Here is a 20,006-nt window from a genome sequence, read left to right as displayed (position 1 = left end):
GGGAGTATTATAGCATTTTTTGTTTTCTTTGATAATTATTGTCTAATTGTGGACTAATTAGGTTCAAAAGATTCGTTTCGTAAATTATTCTCTAGTTGTGTTTTTAGTTTCGTAAATAGTCTATATTTAATATTTCATGTGTCTAAATATTCGATATGATATGTGCTAAAGTTTACCGGCATGAACCAAACAAGGCCATAAATCCTCCTCTCAAGCAGGGGTGGATCTACAGTATCTTATTGGGGTCCACCTACCCGACAACTTTTAGCTAATCCTCCATATATTACACTTTTGTTCTATCAAAATTCTCAATAAAACATCATATCGCAGTAGCTTCTCTCATGCTGATCCCGATGAGTAACCAGGCTTCTCTCACAGAGTCACAGGTATTGCCTGAGGCTTTCACCGCTGAGAGTTTCCATCTCTTTCAAGATCTCCTGCGACAGTGTCTTGACAGGAAGCTCCACATCCTCGAGCAATTCGCCGAGGAACGGGATGGTCTCTGGTAAGAGAACGACATACTCCTCCTTCAGATGTTGGACCATGTACCTGATAACCTTCAGGCCCAGCATTTTGGGGCGAACTTTATCACTTCTGGTCTGCATCAGAACCTGCAATTTTATGAGAAAGTTGTAAGACTGAGGAAGTGAACGATAAATCTTGTACACTCTTGTTCATAGTTGTCTTTACTATTTCTTTATATTTGGGTAACCTAAATCCTGTGAGCTACGAAATTACTTCAATGCAGGTATATATCACTAAATTATTAGGCTAAAAAACTGAAAACCATAAAAGAGATACCCACCTCATGGTTAAGAGGCTTCCAAAGAACATCTGACCGTGCAGTGACTGCCATTTGGCCCAAGCACAAAATAATAGTGTCATCTACTTCTTCAATTGATGGAGCATCAGGAACTGATTCAATAGATTCTGGTGGTTCCACAACAAACTGGGAGACAATAGGTTTCAGAAGAACCTGCAAACACCAAAAATATATTAAAATGCAGACATATCACTGGGAAAACTGCATGGGTTGAAGGCAGATGGTGTTAATATCATAGGAAAAAAGAATGATGATAGCAGAACATGAGAGGTCACTGTCATGCACTTTTTTTTTCTGTGGCTTACAAAAGCATGACAACAACAAAATAGGAAACACTTGTACTATGAACCAACTAACCTGAAAATTAGAGGAATCAAGGATCTTCTGGTCATTATCATAGAGGAAACATTTGTGTAAGGATTTCAAAACTAGAGCTCTTAAATCCCACAGTTTTAACCCCAATAATTTATCCTTCTGTTCAACTTGAACATCTTCAAGTTTGGTCTTCTTCTTCTTCTTCTTTTGCTTTGAACCAGCCAAAGCATCATCTTCAGAGAGATACTGTATAGATCCCTCAAGAAGATATTTGAAGTAAGGTGTGAACAGGGACCTTAACAGACAAATTAAATAATCAAGGGACAGAAAATATATGGAAGCTGGTAGTTGACAAAAGCATGCTTTAGTTGGGGTTGTTAATAATGATGAGCTTAATACAACAGACCAATAGCGTCGATACTGAGTTAAAGAAAGGTGAAATCAACTTAGGATACAGTATTTGATGCAGTTATAAAGGTACCTGTGTTTTTCAGCAAGGTTGTTAACCAATTTGTAGAAAACAATTGCACGGTCCAAACTTTTCTTTGATGAGGACTCAACTTCAGACTCAGCCCATTCCAAAGTGTGAAGAAAAAGTGGCCTAAAAGTGCCCTCTGTAAGCTTCATGGTGAGAGAGATTATGGCATTAATAATACTTTGTTCCACCATATTTATATTCTTCAAAGAGTCAGGGTGTTGGTGGCGGAGATCAAGAGCTGCTAAACAATGTTCATATATTTTTGAATGGTAAGTTCCCACAGCCAGCCGGTCCATTGTACCAACTAGACTAGCAAGCATATTGAATGCCAAAGAAAGACTTGCATCTCCACAATTTGCAGCAAGGGAGTACAGATTCAGTAAAGGTGAGAGGATAAGCCGGACCTGCAGCCAATAACTTGATGAGATCCAAGGAAAAATAGGCACATATGTTTCATCATATGACAAAAGAAAAGAACTGAATAAATTTCGATGGAACATACTGGAACTTTTACAGTCAGTAGGTCTCGAACATGTGCTGCTTTTGCATCTAATTTGGGAAGCATTTGAGTGCTACATTCAGGATGCAGTACTACCAGATCAAGTATTTCCTTCAAATATGGATTAACAAATTCACCCAGCTTTTCCACAATCACCTCAATTGTTGTCAGTGCAGATAGCAGCACAGCTATGTCTTGGTTAGAAAGTTCAGCGGCAGTTCTAGTGGAACCATGAGCATAATTTCCACTAGGGCAACATGAAATTTGATGTGATATTAGCATTATATTTTTCATTATTAATGGGAGTTGTGGTAATGCTTTTGATCCAACCACATTTATCAGAGAGCCCACAGTATGAATTAACGCAGAAGACACAGCTGCCTCATCAGAGCCAATTTGATCAATGATTGTTGCAAGGCAGTTGCTATAAACAGGATTGTCAGAGGGATATTCTTTTGCTAGTGTTTCAAGCGAAGAAATAGCAGCAATTTTCACTGAAGTGTCTGAATCACCATCTTTGTCAATCAACTCCAGAATCTTTAAGCACAATTTGCTGAAATAAGGACCAGAGCTCTTGTCTACTTTGATAGCAGTAGTGCCAGATATATGCTTCAGTTTCCGTGCTTTCCTTTGATTCTTCTGGACCAAACTGTTTCCTCTGGCCATTTCAGACAACATCCCAAGTGTCTGTAGAGAAGTACAAATCAATTGAGATCACATGGGGAAAAAGGTAGCTTCCAAGGAAATCAATTAGTGAAAATTACAACATAACCAATAGAATAAAAAAAATTCTGCTAACCAACAAGTACCTTTCTTTTCACATGACTATCTGAATGATCCAACAGCCGAGTAATTCCTGTCAAATATGTTGAAACACTCATCCACCCTGTAATAGTTTTGAGTATTGTATTCGCAAAATCTCTGACTTCTTTAGTAATGTCACTAGAAACGTCTCTTTTTTTATCTCTGGCATACACACCACACAAGACAACTTCCTCCATAAGTGCCCCAAGAGAACCCTACAAGAGTCAAAAGAAAACATAAAATAAAGACTAAACAATTTCTGGAGTTCACTATTAACTTGCCAGTAAATGAATGAGTAAAAAAATACTAATTAGACTCGGAGCAAAATAGAACATAGCATAGAGAAAAATACTAATAGAGCAATAGTTCAACCAAATGAGCTACCTGGATAAAATTAGCAGCTTCCTCAGAATCAAGTTCAAAAATCAATTCTGTATCTTGCAACTTAAATAAAATAAGCCTCATTGCCAAATGTAGCATAAGATGTAGATCTTGCTTCTCATGAACCCTGATGTCTTTTAGTAGCTTACTCAAACAAGGAAACCATAATTTATAGGAAAATTGGTCGGTCACATTGACTGCCAATCCATACTCCCACTCCTGTGACATAGCCAATCTACAATCACTCCCATAATGTTCAGAAAAAGAGTGTGAAATCCGCTCAACCAATGAGTGTAATAGATGCATGATCACAGTACTCAAACTATTTTCCTTCCCCAAGGTCCTGAAAATAGTATAATAAATTTAGCTAGTTAGCTATATGCTACCTCCGTCCCAAAAAGAACCACTTAAGCTTTGTCAGTTTGTCTTATGCAAAACTATTTTATGTTTGATCAAATCTATATAGAAGATTATTAACATTTACGACACCAAATAAGTACATCATGAAACTACATTTCATGATGAATCTAATGACACTTATTTAGGTATACAAATATTGTTATTCTTTCTATAAACTTAGTCAAACCTAAGATAGTTTAACTTAGGATAAAACTAAAATGCAATTCTTTTTGGGACAGAGTGAGCAAGAAACAAGAGAATATTAATGAACTTAGGATATAAAACGACCTTAAGAGGTAAACCATGAGCGTCAATCGCCTATGTTCAGGCACATCTGCTAAAGCTTTAATGAATATCTGCAACAGCAACGGCGCACAACCTTTTAATGCATTGCTGTTCAAGAAAATGAAGAACAGGAAGGAACTTCAAGGACAACTATAGAGAACCTGAAGAAGTTTTTCTATACTTGTGGTCCTTGACAACCAACATGGGACTAAGACAGATAATAAATCCTCCAAAACACGTTGTGAGTGGCTGTCATCCTGCAAATATCAGAGGGAAGGGGAAAAAAATGTGTTACTAGGAAACCAAAAGGATCTGTGTAGCATTACTTTCACAAACAAATGAGAAAATACATTAAAAGTGGATCTATTTCAAAATCAAAATAAACATAGGCAAATATTATGATTGTGGTAGTATAAATCAAAACACAGAAAGAAGTCTCCTAGAATAAGAAAGAATTAAAAAAGAAACTCCATTCTGAAATGAAGGTCTGTCAATAATGGACTGCAGAAAGATCACGGCCCCCAGAAAATTTAAACAGACCTGTTTAATAGCATCCCCAATAGCGACAAACAAATCAACAATACTTTCTGAGACCAGTTGTGGGCAAGCCTTTCCCAAAGAAGCTATCAAGGAAAAGCAATGATTCCGAGTTCCTACATCGCTGATGGACCGTACACAATCAATAAGAAGACCTACATTGGAGCTGCTGAACATTGCATCCTGCAGGAAGATATGTAATCCATAAATCCAAACAAATAAAGGAACCTCAAAAGAACTGGAGTGATCAAATGAAAATAACAAAAGCAAGTACATTGTGACCCGATTGTAGTGTATCTGTAATATCTTTGAGGGCCAGCAGTATCAAGTGTTGAACATCTTTTACAAAACTGGATAAATCAGGGATTTCAGATGAGGTATCTTGTTGGTTGTTATACTGACTAACAATTACTGAGACCCATTGATCAGAAAGGAGCTTCGATAGAATCTGGAAAAGAGGTTGCAATAAACACGACCTGCATGAGGGTTACATGTCAGCCATAGGCAACATAGGGTACTACACAAAAATAGTTATGTAGTTCCAGACCTTTGCTTCACATCTTTCTTAAGAAACAAGATATCTAGAAGAGAAACAAGAATAGAAGCTACAGAGTTTTCTCCAAATATCTCCTCAAAACTGCAAAACATGTCAAGATTCCGATCTTCATTTCTCTTTATCCTTTTTGAATGTCCTCTTGCGCCATCAAGTGCTAAAATTAATTCAATAAACTTGACCAAAGTGGAAGAATGAACCTGCCACAAGCAAAAATATAAAAATGCTATTAACAGTTAACATCAAATACAGGGATAATAAATTCCAGGACACAAAAGAAACAGTTAAGCAACAGAACAGATGTATTGGTCTTTGGGAAAATGTAAAAATAAAGAAAAGGGTATAGATACAAACATTAATACGCAGTAAAGCATCCCGTGCAGCATTTCGAACTTCCAAACTCTCAGTTCGAACCAAGGAAATAAGGCGTCCAACAACTTTTTCCTGCAAAAACATGTTACCTAAATAAGCATAGTTAAAAGGTTCATGTTTACCTGATCTACTAATTTCCAAACAAAAAAATCATATATCAGGCAGAAATGGTAATCTCAACAGGTACAAACATATGCCAAAGTAAACTCATTTATCATCACATACATGTAAGAAATTATAACATTTAAGATCAAATTATGTCCAAAAGTATAAATAATATCAGAACCAAACATGTGACAAAGAAGTGAGACCTAGCTAGTTATACAGTATAGAACTAAAAAAAACTAGAAATGGTGGCAAATTCGAAAGAAATTCAGGAAATGTGACAATTTCCCATACCAATTAGCACAATTGCACTCAAATTCCATAGGCTCATGATACATCAGTCATATAAAAATGACATTGTGATATACTAAGACAGGATGCACAATTGCACATCCAACAATTTTTTTATTGGGTTAACATAAATGGATACGCAAGACAAGCAATATCACTTGCTACAAACATAACCTTTAGCAATGCCAAAAATATATTATATGCTGCTTTTATTCAGTAAATTATCCAATGGCAAATTGCTGTATGCAGAACAATTTAGTTGCATATACAAGAAAAATTCCTAGACAGTAAAAAAAAGACTCCAAGTTTTTTCCTATTAAGATGTGCAGATAATTGAAATGACACCAAACAAGCAGTTCTAGAATAAAGAAAATGTAATGTGGGATGACATAAGGCAAAAAAAAAAGAACCTTAGTATCGGTCTTTAAATTATCAAAGAACCCTGGTTGAAGATTCTGCAGGACAGTAAGACATGGCATCACAACAACAGGATCACCTGCAGACGGAGCATCAACCTAAAGTTCTATACAGTTAGTTGAGTCCAGAAGATAATTTGATATCCGTACTTAACAGAAGGTTTAGTTCACCTTTAAAGCTTTCATCAGAGGTTCGAACATGTTAAAACCAATATTTGCATGATCTGGCATTGTGATCAAAACCTACAAAATACACAGCGGCAGACCGGCAGTAAATATGCATAATGGCTATTCTACTTGACAAATATAATACCATCCATGGACATATATACAAATCATGATGATGTGTTTACCTCCAAAAGCAAGCATAAGGTATGCATTTCATGGGTGGATAGGATCTGCTTGCAATTATGTTGATTCTGATACTGATCACGACAGTCCAGAAGATCAAAGAACAGAGACTTCACATCTTCTGCATGAAATAAGATGCTTCCTACTCCTTTCAGGACTGACAGAACCATAAACTGCAACATGTTTCAAAATATCAACCACCATCAAAAATAGGTGCCCACGCATATGCATTTGCTTCTGTGGTGGTGATCGGGGTTAAGTCAACGAATTACAGTGTGTGGGAGTGTGTTGGTAGGCTAGACTGACTTAGTGATTTGACTCGAGATTGCAGATCAACCAACCTTTCCGTAAGGAGGGAGCTTCAAAGCAGAGCGCAAGATGAAAGTAAGAATAGTATCCTTTGTATGTTCGTCAAATCTGATAATAGAAACAAGAGTGTTACACCCCAATTAATAATGAGTACACAAGAGAAGTGTATCTGTAGAAGAATTAAACTAGGACAACCTTTCATGGAGGTTCTCGGGAACCAGCATATCATTACATGGGCTCAGCATAGATGAAATATATGCAGGAAGAAATTTTGCGTCCGAGGAGATCATGGTCTTTTGGTTAACCAACAAGTCAAGGAAACTACCAAAAGTTGGAGATGACAAGCATTGAGGTAATTTGATGTTGTTTCCTGTATATATTAGATCAGATAATGAAGATCGACATCGAATTGGTCCACTTGGAAATAAATATAAAGATAAGGCTAACAGACCATTTTTCGGTATGGAAGTGCTCAAGCGCTGCCACACCAAAGATAACCCCTCAATACACTTAATCGCAGATGACCTTATATCCTACAACATAAAATACAATAAACATGCTCAATATCTAGATAGAAAGCTGTAAGCAGGACAACAAAAGGAGCTAGCTCACAGATTACCAGACACAAAAAGTATTGGGGGCAACATGCATACCTTGTTATCATGAGCAAGTGGGAGAATAATGGAAGGAAAGCCTAGTAGAAGCTGCATACAGATGCTTTCATCCAAGCTATTACTTTCAGAGGAAGCGCACTTAGAACAAATGGATGCAAGCACAAGAAGACTCTCCACTTGGACTCTTTCTGATAAATCTACATAAACTTCAGGATTGTCATCAATAATTTACAAAAGATGAATATAAAGGGATGGACAAGTTGCTTAAGGAATAAAGAGTTACATTAAAATATTAGAAGAGCAATCAGCCATCAATGAACTTGGTTACAACAATGAAAGGCAACGCATGGCTATGGAGGTGTAACACTTGCAGCTATGGAACTTAGCCAGTCATCAAGGCAGAGAAAAGGGTGCTGTGTAGGTCAAGCGCTGTAAAAGATGTGCAATGTGAGCTCCCATGAAGCATGACTGAGTGCCACAGGTCATGGAGCATCTAAGGGCATACCAAGTTTAGAAAGTGACAGCTTAACACGCTGGATGCTGGGTAATATGATATTATGTATATATAATATAAAAAAAAACTTTGCAAAAGCACAGGAATTTAACAGGAGGAATAGAATGATTCTGGTGTCCCTTGAGCCCATGTCTACATTGCAAGCACCTTTAAAAAAACAAACAAAGAGGGAAAAAATTGTGGCCATACTACATGTTAAGTAATGTTGTGCCACATATTTCCTGGGTTCAGTTTTCAGCCAAGACTGAAACCGTGTGTGTGTGTGTGTGCCTGAGCTCGGCTCATCTTCTACCTTGGGTCAGGGGAGAGGAAGAGGGAAGGTGAGCAGGGTCTGCTTACCTGGTGCCTGTGTGCAGGTGCTAACAATTGGTATCGGAGCCGTACAAGCCGTGTGCTAGGTCCATCGACCGGCGATGGCGGACGGTGCGGCTCGGAACGGTGGAGGGGAGGGCTCAGAGCGTCAGCTCCAGCCGGCGCCACCGCAGGTGGAGGTGCGCGTGGTGAAGGAGTTCGGCGGCAGCAGCTCCTGGCCCATGCTCACCCGCACCAACTACGGTGAGTGGGCGACACAGATGAAGTGGAAGCTGCGCGCGCGGAAGTGGTGGCGGGCGATTGAGGAAGATGATCGCACCGAGGACGCCCAGGTGGGAGTCATGGAGGCGCTCATGGCCTCGACGCCGGCGGAGTACCACGAGGCGCTGGGCGCCAAGGACACCGCGAAGCAGGCCTGGGAGATGCTGGAGTCGCTGCGTGTCGGCTCGGACCGAGCCAAGCGGGCCAGGATCCAGCAGCTCCGCAGGGAGCTCAACGACATCAAGTTCAAGCCCGGAGAGTCGGTGGAGGAGTACACTCTCCGTCTTCAATCTCTGGCCACGCAACTGGCCACCTACGGGAAGAAGGTGGACGACGAGGACCTCGTCACCAAGCTGCTGTGCACCGTCCCGGCCAAGTATTCGCAGCTTGCCATGTCCATCGAGACGATGTTGGACATCTCCACATTGTCTCTGGAGGACGTGGCTGGGCGGCTGCGAGTTGCAGAGAGCCGCATCACGCCGGCACCGGAGAAGGAGAAGGCCAAGCTACTCCTGACGGAAGAGGAGTGGACCGCGCGCATGAAGGACAAGCGCCAGACCGGGGAAGGCTCCTCCAGCCGCGGCGGTGATGGCGCCAAGGGGCGCGGGAAGCCGCCGGCGGACAAGAAGAAGAAGAAGAAGAACACCGACCCCAACGCCTGCAGGCGTTGCGGGAAGGTGGGGCACTGGGCACGAGAATGCCCGGAGAAGAAGCCGGAGAAGAAGGAAGAGGCCCACCTAGCTCGGGACGACAGCGACGACGAGTGCGCTCTGTTGATGGGGGAGTATTGCGCGCTGCAGGAAGGCGAAGCAGGGGAGGCGGAGGCGGAGCAGGGGACTGCGCCGCAGGCCGTCGAGCTTGACGAGTCTCGCGCGCGCGTCCTCCTTGGAGCGGACGGTGAAGAGCTGGAGTAGAGGTGGTACCTCGACTCAGGTGCGAGCAACCACATGACAGGGAGCCGCACCGCCTTCTCTAACCTCGACGAGTCAGCCACCGGAAGCGTGAAGTTCGGGGATGGCTCAAAGGTGCAGATTCGCGGCCGCGGCACCGTCCTCTTCCGGTGCCGGAACGGCGAGCACCGTGCCTTGACGGATGTCTACTTCATCCCTCAGCTGCGCACCAGCATCGTCAGCCTGGGACAGTTGGACGAACGCGGCAGCGAGGTCCTGATTCGCGACGGGGTGTTGCGGATCAGGGACAGGGAGCGGCGTCTTCTCGCCAAGGTATCGCGCTCCCGTAACCGACTCTATCTTCTAGATTTGAAGGTAGAGCAGCCCGTATGTTTGGCGGCGTCGTGCAAGGAGGAGCCCTGGCTGTGGCATGGCCGGTTCGGCCACCTCAGTTTCGACGCGCTGGGCCGTCTTGGGAAGATGGTGACAGGGCTGCCGGCGATCCAGCATGTCAGCGAGCTGTGCGACAGTTGCCTGGCAGGGAAGCAGAGGAGGCGGCCATTCCCGAAGACCGCCAGGTACCGCGCGGCGGATCCGCTTGAGCTGGTCCATGGGGACCTTTGCGGGCCGATCACGCCGGCGACGCACGGCGGGAGGAGGTACTTCCTCTTGCTCGTGGATGACTGCAGCCGGTACATGTGGCTGCAGCTCCTGACGAGCAAGAGCGACGCGGCGGAGGCGATCAAGCACTTCAAGGCGCGCACGGAGATGGAGTCCGGGAAGAAGCTGAAGGTGCTTCGGACTGACCGCGGCGGTGAGTTCACGGCGGCTGAATTCACCACGTACTGCGCCGAGGAAGGAGTAGGGCGTCATCTCACAGCCCCCTACTCACCGCAGCAGAACGGTGTGGTAGAGCGCCGGAACCAGACCATCATCGGCATGGCGCAGTCTATGCTGAAGGCGAAGGACATGCCGGCTGAGTTCTGGGGAGAAGCCGTGAGCACAGCAGTGTTCATCCTGAACCGTTGCCCCACCAAGGCGTTGAAGGGGCAGACTCCATTCGAGGCTTGGCACGGACGCAAGCCGAACGTCGCGTTCCTACGCACGTTTGGTTGTGTCGGCCATGTGAAGACCACCAAGCCGGGCCTCACAAAGCTGGAAGACAGGAGCACCAAGGCGGTGTTCCTCGGCTACAAGGAGGGATCAAAGGCCTATCGGCTCTACGATCCGGTCGGCGGAAAGGTGCTGGTGTCACGAGATGTGGTGTTCGACGAGGCGGCGGCGTGGAAATGGGACCAGGCGGAGGAGCAGGGAGGTGGTGGGCTTGGCGACACTTTTGTCGTGGAACAAATGACGATCCACGGCAGGGAAGAAGGGTCAGGAGGGCCAGCAACCGGGGAAGCCGGTGCCACTGCAGCTCCAGAGGTGGAGGAGCCACCAAGTCCAGCGACAGCTGGAACGCCAGTCCACTCCCCGGCGGCTGGGGTGGGATCCCCTGCCTCGCCGGGGCTGGCAACGCCAGCGGCCGGAGACGTCGAATTCGCCACACCACCAAGTGACTACACCGAGTTCGTGGATGCTTACCACGACGGCGAGGAGGTCCGTTTTCGCCGAATCGAGGGCATCATCGGGGAAGCAGAGGTGCCTGGGGTAGCAGCACGGCTGCTCGACGACGACCCTGAGCTTCTGCTGATGAGCGCAGAAGAACCCACATCCTTTGCCGTGGCGGAACGCGACGCAAATTGGCGGCGTGCCATGCTGGAGGAGCTGCGGTCCATCGAAGACAACCACACCTGGGAGCTGGTTGATCCGCCGGCGGGATGCCGGCCGATTGGCCTCAAGTGGGTGTACAAGGTCAAGAAGGACGAATACGGCGCGATCGTCAAGCACAAGGCGCGGCTGGTGGCCCGTGGCTTTGTGCAGCGCGAAGGCATCGACTTCGAGGAGGTGTTCGCGCCGGTGGCGCGCATGGAGTCGGTGAGATTGCTGCTGGCACTCGCAGCAGCCAAGGATTGGGGCATCCATCACCTCGACGTCAAGTCGGCCTTCCTGAACGGCGAGCTGGCGGAAGAGGTTTACGTCAAGCAGGCGCCAGGCTTTCAGGTGAAGGGGGAAGAGCGCAAGGTGCTTCGGCTGCGGAAGGCGCTGTATGGCCTGCGGCAGGCCCCGCGGGCATGGAATGCCAAACTCGATGCCACCATGGCGGAGCTTGGCTTCGCACGGTGCGCCACGGAGCATGCCCTGTACACACGACAACGGGGGAAGGAGGAGCTCATCGTCGGTGTGTATGTGGACGATCTGATCGTCACTGGCGCGTGGGAGGAAGACATCGCCAAATTCAAAGCGGAGATGGCGGCCCGATTCAAGATGAGCGATCTGGGCGCGCTCTCGTACTACCTCGGCATCGAGGTGAAGCAGGGGAAGGACACGGTCAGGCTGGGGCAGCGCGCCTACGCGCTGAAGCTGCTGGAGCGGGCTGGAATGGGCGACTGCAGGGCTGCAGCAACACCGATGGAGGAGCGGATCAAGCTCTCCAAACAAAGTGTGGCGAAGAAGGTTGATGCCACACGATACCGAAGCATCGTTGGAGGGCTGCGCTGGCTCACTCACACCCGTCCGGACATCGCGTTCGCGGTCGGGTATGTGAGCAGATTCATGGAGGATCCAAGGGAGGACCACTGGGCGGCGGTCAAGCGACTGCTGCGGTACATCCAGGGGTCTTTGGACCTCGGTGTCGTCTTCCCCAAGCACGGCGATCTTCGGCTGAAGGTGTTCAGCGAAGCGCCGCCCAGGGCAAAGGGCGGCGAGCCAGGGCTCACCGTGTTCAGTGATGCAGACATGGCGGGTGATGTGGATGGGCGGAAAAGCACCTCCGGGGTGTTCGTCTTCCTCGGAGCAGCGCCGGTGGCCTGGCAATCACTGAAGCAGAAGACAGTGGCACTGTCAACCTGCGAGGCAGAGTATGTGGCTGCTGCTACGGCGGCATGTCAGGCGGTCTGGTTGCGGCGGCTGCTGAAGGAGCTCACTGGGAAGGAGTCTCAGCCGCCGGCTTTGATGGTGGACAATCAGCCGGCCATTGCTCTTGCCAAGAACCCGGTGCTCCATGACCTGAGCAAACACATCGACGTGAAGTTCCATTTCCTCAGGGATTGCGTTGATGGAGGACAGATCACCATCGAGTTTGTCGACACCGGCAGGCAACTCGCTGACATTCTCACCAAGTCCCTCGGACGCCTCAGGTTTGTTGAGCTGAGGAAGATGATTGGCATGGATGAGGTCAAGGCTTAGCAGCAGGATTAGGGGAAGAACTGCAAGACATAATCTGCAGCTAAACCTTTCTGTTTTTGTTAATGATCATAGGCAGGCAATAGGTCAGCTCTTGGTCACATAGGAGTATGGCAATAGGCCACTCTAGTACAGTAGTTGGTAGAACCATACATCAGCCATGCTTAGTAGGAGGATGATGTATGCAGTGTACTAGGAGTAGTTGGGGCTGTACCCAGCCATGCCTTGTGTACCTTATAGTTGGTACAAGGCTTGTATATATACACCATGTATGCAATGAAGCAAAGGCAGTTCAAGTGCCACATATTTCCTGGGTTCAGTTTTCAGCCAAGACTGAAACCGTGTGTGTGTGTGTGTGCCTGAGCTCGGCTCATCTTCTACCTTGGGTCAGGGGAGAGGAAGAGGGAAGGTGAGCAGGGTCTGCTTACCTGGTGCCTGTGTGCAGGTGCTAACAGTGTGCACTTGCAGAAGTTCAATCCTTAATTTTTACTAGTAAATAAAACCAAAAAGAACCAGTACATGCAATGTGGACATGTGGTATGCAGACGAAATAGTGAGGGCAAGATAAGGCCTGATCAGCCTCAGGTTGCCAGGGTTCTCCCTTGTAACTTGAGGTTCTGATTGATGCCGGATTGGTGAGCAAAGCCCTTTCTAAATATTATTGATTGATTAGTGAGGCTACCTTTATACACTGGGTGCCATATGATCATTTTTGGAAACACTAGATCATCTAGGAAATAGAAGCATCAAAACAGGAATAGTGTGAAAAAGATATCCCTCAACTGGTTATGGGTTAACCGAGTCTAGTTCATTAAGGATACTGACAATCCATACAATAATTGCAATATTGTCATCTTTTGAAAAACTTAAACACACACTATTTGCTGTTGGGATGTGGAACACTGGAAACCATTGGTGTCACTAATAATTGCCCAAAAAGGAGAAATCACATCCTGATAGAACAATTATTAAGAACATATTATAGGTTGGTTGACTGCAAAAGAATAGAAAACTATGCCCCTAAAAACAAAGTCAAAGTATAAAATATCATGTTTAGACAAAAGCACAACACTAAGAATGAAAATACTCATCTACCACATGCTTAGTCTGGTAGAGTTGTTAGCTTTGCTTAAGGGGGAGAACAATGTAGCAAACCTTCATCCAGAAAGTACTTCGAAATAAATTGAAAAGGTGCTCCAATGCAATTAACAACAAGATACTGCAGGTGCTTCTGGAAGATATGTTTGGAAGGTGATACAATGAAGAAGAGAAACAAATCATCCAGTATTGTGTTTCCACCACCACCAACCTGGATATATATATAACAGAAATATAGCAAACATCATGACATATTCTCGGAAGGTAAATGAGAACAATAGGTGAAGCTGCTATTGTTTGACAAATACATACCACAGGATTCTGCTTAAAACAGGAGGACTGCACCCTTAGGATACCCCAAAATATACAAACAAGGATTCTAACATTCAATGCATCTGTGTCTCTGTTGAAAAAATGCTTCACCAATTCTAAACTGCACATCTCAAGGTTGTCAATGCTGATCTGCAAAGCAAACAAAAAGTAAAGTTTAAGGCCTTACAATTTGGCATATCATTCAACATTGAATGGTAAAGTAAAGAATAAATACCTCATCACCAACACCACTATCTTTGGGCTGTATGTTATGCCATTCATCCTTCAGGAATGGTAAACAAGCATGACAAAGATTCACCTGCTTGTCCAAAACTGAAAAGGAACAAGTAAAGTCAGCCTATACGGTTGTCTTAGCACAGAAGGCAACATATCAGGATCTCAGGAATCTGTTATAGCATTTATATATCATTAAAGAGATGTTTTTTTAGAATACAAGCACAAGGAAGGTAAGAACTACTAGATGACAGGTGTTATAACAAGAGAAAGAATTGACAATTGTTAAGGATTTCAAGGAGTAAATACAGCATTCTCACTAGCACATAATAATAGATAATAATTAGAACAGAATTGTTATTGCAACCATCAAAAGTTATACCAGAATGGTATAGCAAAGTGAACAGCAAAGATGGGCATACCTTCTGTGGAAACAATTGCTTGCAATACTATGAGTAGAAACAAAGTTTTAGAAAATCTACTTCCACTTCCAGAGTTAGCCAACCACTTCACATGCTTATTTGGGTCAGCAAGGAAAGTTTCAGCAAAAGCTTTGATGTTCTTCATGTTAATAGAAGCAATGGAGTCTGCACTCATGTTCTGTAACAGCATAATGGGTAGAAGAATTACATACAAATAAACAGAACAAGATATGATCATATAGAACGAAACATCAAGAAAATAGACATTTCAATCACAAAAAACACAGCCTCACATATCTAACCATATATGTGGACCTGTCATCTAAGGGTTCAAGATATGGGCATTATGTAATAGGCTTACACTAAAGATCAACACAGCATAGAGAGAGGCACAATTAGTCTGGCCAGTAAGAAACCTCACCTTCATTTTATCCAAATTGACCCCATCATATATGAGAGAACTACTCGTGTAGAACTCCCACTGTATTTTCTTAACTAGCTCCAAGGCCTTTAAGTTCACTCTAAGGGTCTGTGTTCCATTTCAAACTGAAAGTTAGAATAACCACAGGACAGTACAAAAGGGTAGATAGAGTAATGGAACATAACTAGGTAACCTTTGGGTGAACAATAAGGAGAGGAAACACTAATGTAGCTATATCCTTGGCATATTCCAAATGATGCGGTTGGTATTCCATTATCAGCTTTTCCAAGCAAGAAACAGCAACATCAGAAGCTTTTGATGCTTTTGAACCACCTGGAGAATCATAAACAAAATTCATATCGCCGTGATTAAAAAAATACTTTCCAATGTGGTATATCACCGTACGTCCATACCATAGGATATTTCAGATCAAATCACAGATAAGGGTTCAGAACAAGGGCAAACATAGAAATATTAAACCAACGTACAACCTAATGAACCTTAGCTACAACGAATATGCTGCAAAAGAAGTGGCATAAAACATCTGGTTTGGTGGTCCAGGCTAGAAGACATCAATGGATGCACTTTCTGTCAATGCTGATCTCTATTATTTAAAAGCCTTCATGAATAAATTAGTTTTTACCTGTGCTTCATATTTAAAATGCACTATACACTAGCTCTCATGTAAATGGATAGAAAAAGGTAGAAGGCAATATAAATAACTCTGCAGACCTCTTCCCTAGAAATAAATTAAAAAAAAAACTCACTCAATTGGGCCAAAAAACAAGCAGACATTGAAGAATACCCACCTTTGTTAATGATTTTAATGCATTTGGTGAGCATACCATCATATGCTTTTAACAGGCTATCAGGATTGGCCACAGCAGCTAGTCCTTCTATGGATAAAGCAGCTTGGACAACACTTAGATCATCGTCATACAGACTGCGTAATATAGCATCTTGCATATTGATAAACTTCTGCACGAACTCAGAATTAGAAACATAAGCCAGTAGATCATCATCTGAGGAAAGCTTCAATGCAACAATGAACATATAAAAGCAAACATTTCGAGAGAGAAAATTTTGTTACCTGTGGATTTAGAGTACTGTTATTGAAGATGCCAGATGTAGCAACTTTTGAGAGAGCAGATTGACGAACCGCAGCCTGCATCATATATAAAATTGCACTGCATCAAAGACTAGAAAACACATGATCCAAAATATGATTTGAATGGCAAGAAATCATTCTAGAGGCATTAAGATAAAATTCACCAGAGTTTCCACGGAGATTAAAATTCTACACCAAGTTTCATATCATATGTACCTTTGGATGATCCAGACTGAACCAAATGTTCGAGTCGGATATTTCAGTTGGCAAGTTCTTGCTTTCATCAAACACTATGCCAAAAACCTCAGACATAGAATCCCCTCCCGATGAATTAATTTCAGAGTTCTGAGAACAGGGAGAAAGAAGGGTCAAACAGCAGCAATAAGAACAGACAAGTTCCATAAGTGGAATGTGTGTCATCTTGTACCTCAAGAAATTTACGAATAGCATCACGTAGCTCCAGGGGATATTTTCTTTCAATTGCGCTAAAAATTTTCTTGGCCCATAATTCTGGAAAATAGATGAAACAATATCTATGAAATACTACACAGTACATACAGTACAGAAAACCATGATATGCTTAAAAAAATGTATGCACAAAAAAGAAAGGAAAATTATTTGGTAACTTTAAAATGGAATTGAAGCAGCTGTTCCAGCTACCTGTGTGATTGATATCTGGGTTTCCTGTGGCCTGAGATACCTTGATACAGTTTCTAAGAACCTTGCACACGATACTTTCAATAAAATTCTTCACCGGCAGAGTCTCAATAGTCTCAATCAGGTGTGTGTGACAGGAACCATCGGAAATACTGTTCACATGTTAAGAGTTATAAATATTCATACAAAGCCAGGGAGAAATATGCAAATATAATCGCATCAGATAAGCAAAAAATCACCTGTAGTCAATTAATGATTCAACATAAAGCCTAATGAATCTCTCAATGTTGTATTCACTGGATAACACAGAAAGTATACCAGAAAAATCCCTGAAAAAAAGTTTACCATAGGAATACTTCAACACCAGAAAGAGAAAAAGAAAAGGAGCAAATATATAATGTATATGCTGGGAAAACAACGGTAAACCTGATCTCTTTCAAAATCATCAATGGCTTCTTAGGGAAATCATGGACAGATTGGGACTGTAAAATTAGCAGACATTTATCAATACTACTAGCTCAGCATCACCTATATTGAGTTCAATATATTTACATAGCGAACTTCCTAAGGATATGTATGACAAGAAGTTGAATCCAAACCTGAACAAGACTTATAAGAGCCATCACTGAGACACGAAGCCATGGCAAGTCAACTGACTCGGATGCATCATGTTGTGCACTCCTTGCAACAAAGAAAATCAAATTTTGGACAAGTTTAGACGCTAGAGTCGCCCGGGTTCCAAGTACTCCAACAATCATAAGAGCGCCAGCCTGGTCATAAAGATCCAACATAACTGTAGTTATAACTATGCTCAGAAAGCAGGATGTCAATAGTTCGTTAACTGTAAGTAAATCCAGATAGCACAATAAAAGGTTCATGAGAGGGATACGAAATAGTGTACACGCACTATCCAGTTGCGGGTTGCAGATTAAAAGAGGAAGAAAAGGAAAACATAAGGTCAAAAATTCAATCATTGAAAAGGGGCAAAAAGAGTAACAAATCATTTGAGGTAACCTTGTATTCCTGGTCTCGCGTCAATGCAGGATTAAGAGAGTCAAACACAAATCCCAACACCCTCTGCACTACATCTGTGTCAAGCTTAGGGACAGCACCCAAGCACTCAACAATCACAGCAGTGCAAAAGCAGACGACCGTCCTGGAGTGACTGAATTCCTTTGTTGGTGTAACCTGGAAGTAAAAAATGAATTATCAACAAAAAAGATCCAAAATCATGACAATGAGAATCCTACCGTTAAAAGGTTATTAGTTTCAGCCTTACATAGCTGCAGAGGGTCTCCAGAACAGCCTTATCACGGATGCACTGCTGCACTAGGACACCCCTGGGTGGTGGCGCACCTGAGGACTTGACGCCACCAAGAAATGCCCACTTACTATTCCTGAAAACACGTCATTAACACAAGTTAATAGTGAAGACAAAATGGAGAAAATAAGTATCAATCCAGACCAGAGAGCCACACTCACCCTAAGTTGACCAGCTGCACGATCCGGACAAACGCATGTGTATCATGGTACGGCAGTGCACTCAGCAGCAACTCATCTGAATTGTATACATGCACCCTACATGAAGGTTTCCACCAGAAACAAGACAATAAGGTAGAGCTCATAGGAGGCATCGTCAAAAGTAGCTGAGCTAAGTTCATACAGGTATCGGCGGATAAGATATTCAAGGGTCTTGAGGGCAGAGGGAAGATGCAAATAGCCAGCTAGAAGGCGAAGGTAGGTGGAGATGGACTTGTTGAGGTTGTCGTTCTCCTTGGGAGTCAGCTGTTCGCGGTTCACCTCAAGGCTAGTCTCCCTGAACAGAGTGTTGCTGTATCTTGCAAATCTCTCGTCGATGCTGGTAAGGTGCTCCAACCCTGAAAAGCAATTTGATTCAGATACTGTAGAGGAAGAGAAGCCTTTTGATTGAAGTACCACGTATGCAAAACTAAATTGGTCTTGCTTTTCAAAACTTCGTTCGATTTGAGTTATTAGTAAAGTCTCAGAAAATCACAAGAATAACTGCAAAAGCATAAACATCTAGGTGTACTCTGTAATAGGCTGGGGTGTACCTGCAAATAGCAGCTAAACTCCAGAGGGAATTCAGAGAAAGCTGATTGGAGTATTATGGGAGCTCAAATATAATAACCAAACAAAATTCTAGAACGCTCGGATTAGCGGAAAATGCCACCAAAAGCTGTCCTTCATGAAATGCTGGCTACTCTAGAAGAGCAGAACAAAACAAAGCAACAGCAAGCTAGAACCAATCAGGTCGGTGGCTAGCGGTACGCACCAGAGAGCGCGATGGGAAGGATCGCACGGAGGTCGATGTCGGCGGCCTCCTTGGCGTCGAAGAGCACAGACGGCCGAGTGACGGGCCGCCGGGCCGGCTCCGGCGCGGCGCCGAGCGCCGACTTGATGGCCTTTAGCTGCGATGCGATAGACGACATCGCCGACAGCTCGTCTCTTCGGCGGTGGCCGCGACTCTCTTGAGGAGAGAAGCTGGTGCCGCCGCTGCTGAACCCTAAACCCTGCGCGGCGGCGGGAGACTCTGGCGGCGGCGGTGACAGGGTCGGGAGAGAGTCGATGGAATTGTTCGGGGCTTTGTGGCAGTGACAGGGGAGGAGGCGTACCTAGAGCCCACCTAAAGCCCCGGCCCGGCCCGGCCCAGGTTTTCATAGGTTCCTTAGTAATGATGATCCTACTGGGCCACCATTGGGAGATCCATTCGAACGGATAGGCAAGGACAAAGTTCTGATTTTAGTGTCCCTCAACTTTTAAAAAGTCTGATTTTTTCGTCCCTAGAATCTAAAATCGGATAAAATATATCTCACAATTTTTAAAACTGTACACATTACATCTCTGATCTGGTTTTAAAAGCAGTTTTGTCTTTTTATTTTTATTTATTTTCGTTGAGTTTTTTTAAAAAAACACAGTAAATCACATAAAAATCATAAAAT

The 20,006-nt window shown here is 43.9% G+C and overlaps 1 protein-coding gene across 2 annotated transcripts; it reads right to left on the bottom strand.

Moving 5' to 3' along the window:
* LOC8075108 (uncharacterized protein At3g06530) lies at nucleotides 108–19,678 on the bottom strand. Of its 2 annotated transcripts, none has more exons than XM_021456779.1 (39): nucleotides 19,340–19,678; nucleotides 18,710–18,923; nucleotides 18,529–18,624; nucleotides 18,326–18,443; nucleotides 18,061–18,234; nucleotides 17,646–17,816; nucleotides 17,473–17,528; nucleotides 17,286–17,375; nucleotides 17,050–17,198; nucleotides 16,817–16,899; nucleotides 16,606–16,734; nucleotides 16,372–16,446; nucleotides 16,091–16,259; nucleotides 15,475–15,614; nucleotides 15,282–15,389; nucleotides 14,861–15,038; nucleotides 14,440–14,537; nucleotides 14,205–14,354; nucleotides 13,950–14,103; nucleotides 7,572–7,738; nucleotides 7,370–7,451; nucleotides 7,114–7,288; nucleotides 6,951–7,026; nucleotides 6,612–6,782; nucleotides 6,430–6,501; nucleotides 6,253–6,357; nucleotides 5,429–5,518; nucleotides 5,069–5,274; nucleotides 4,796–4,997; nucleotides 4,525–4,704; nucleotides 4,146–4,241; nucleotides 3,988–4,055; nucleotides 3,304–3,643; nucleotides 2,925–3,134; nucleotides 2,119–2,802; nucleotides 1,620–2,020; nucleotides 1,181–1,433; nucleotides 806–976; nucleotides 108–611 (listed from the first exon to the last, which is right to left on the bottom strand). In XM_021456779.1, exons 1-39 carry the CDS (start codon nucleotides 19,494–19,496, stop codon nucleotides 381–383), a joined length of 6,489 nt encoding a protein of 2,162 aa, XP_021312454.1. In that variant the 5' UTR covers nucleotides 19,497–19,678; the 3' UTR covers nucleotides 108–380. The 2 variants fall into 2 exon arrangements, with proteins under 2 accessions (XP_021312454.1, XP_021312453.1); XM_021456778.1 differs by having other exon boundaries at nucleotides 7,572–7,729; nucleotides 19,340–19,496.

This window comes from Sorghum bicolor, chromosome 3 (assembly GCF_000003195.3).
Source record: "Sorghum bicolor cultivar BTx623 chromosome 3, Sorghum_bicolor_NCBIv3, whole genome shotgun sequence".
NCBI classification, from domain to species: Eukaryota; Viridiplantae; Streptophyta; class Magnoliopsida; order Poales; family Poaceae; genus Sorghum; species Sorghum bicolor.
Note: the sequence above shows the minus strand (reverse complement) of the source record. Positions and strands in the feature narration are given on the sequence as shown.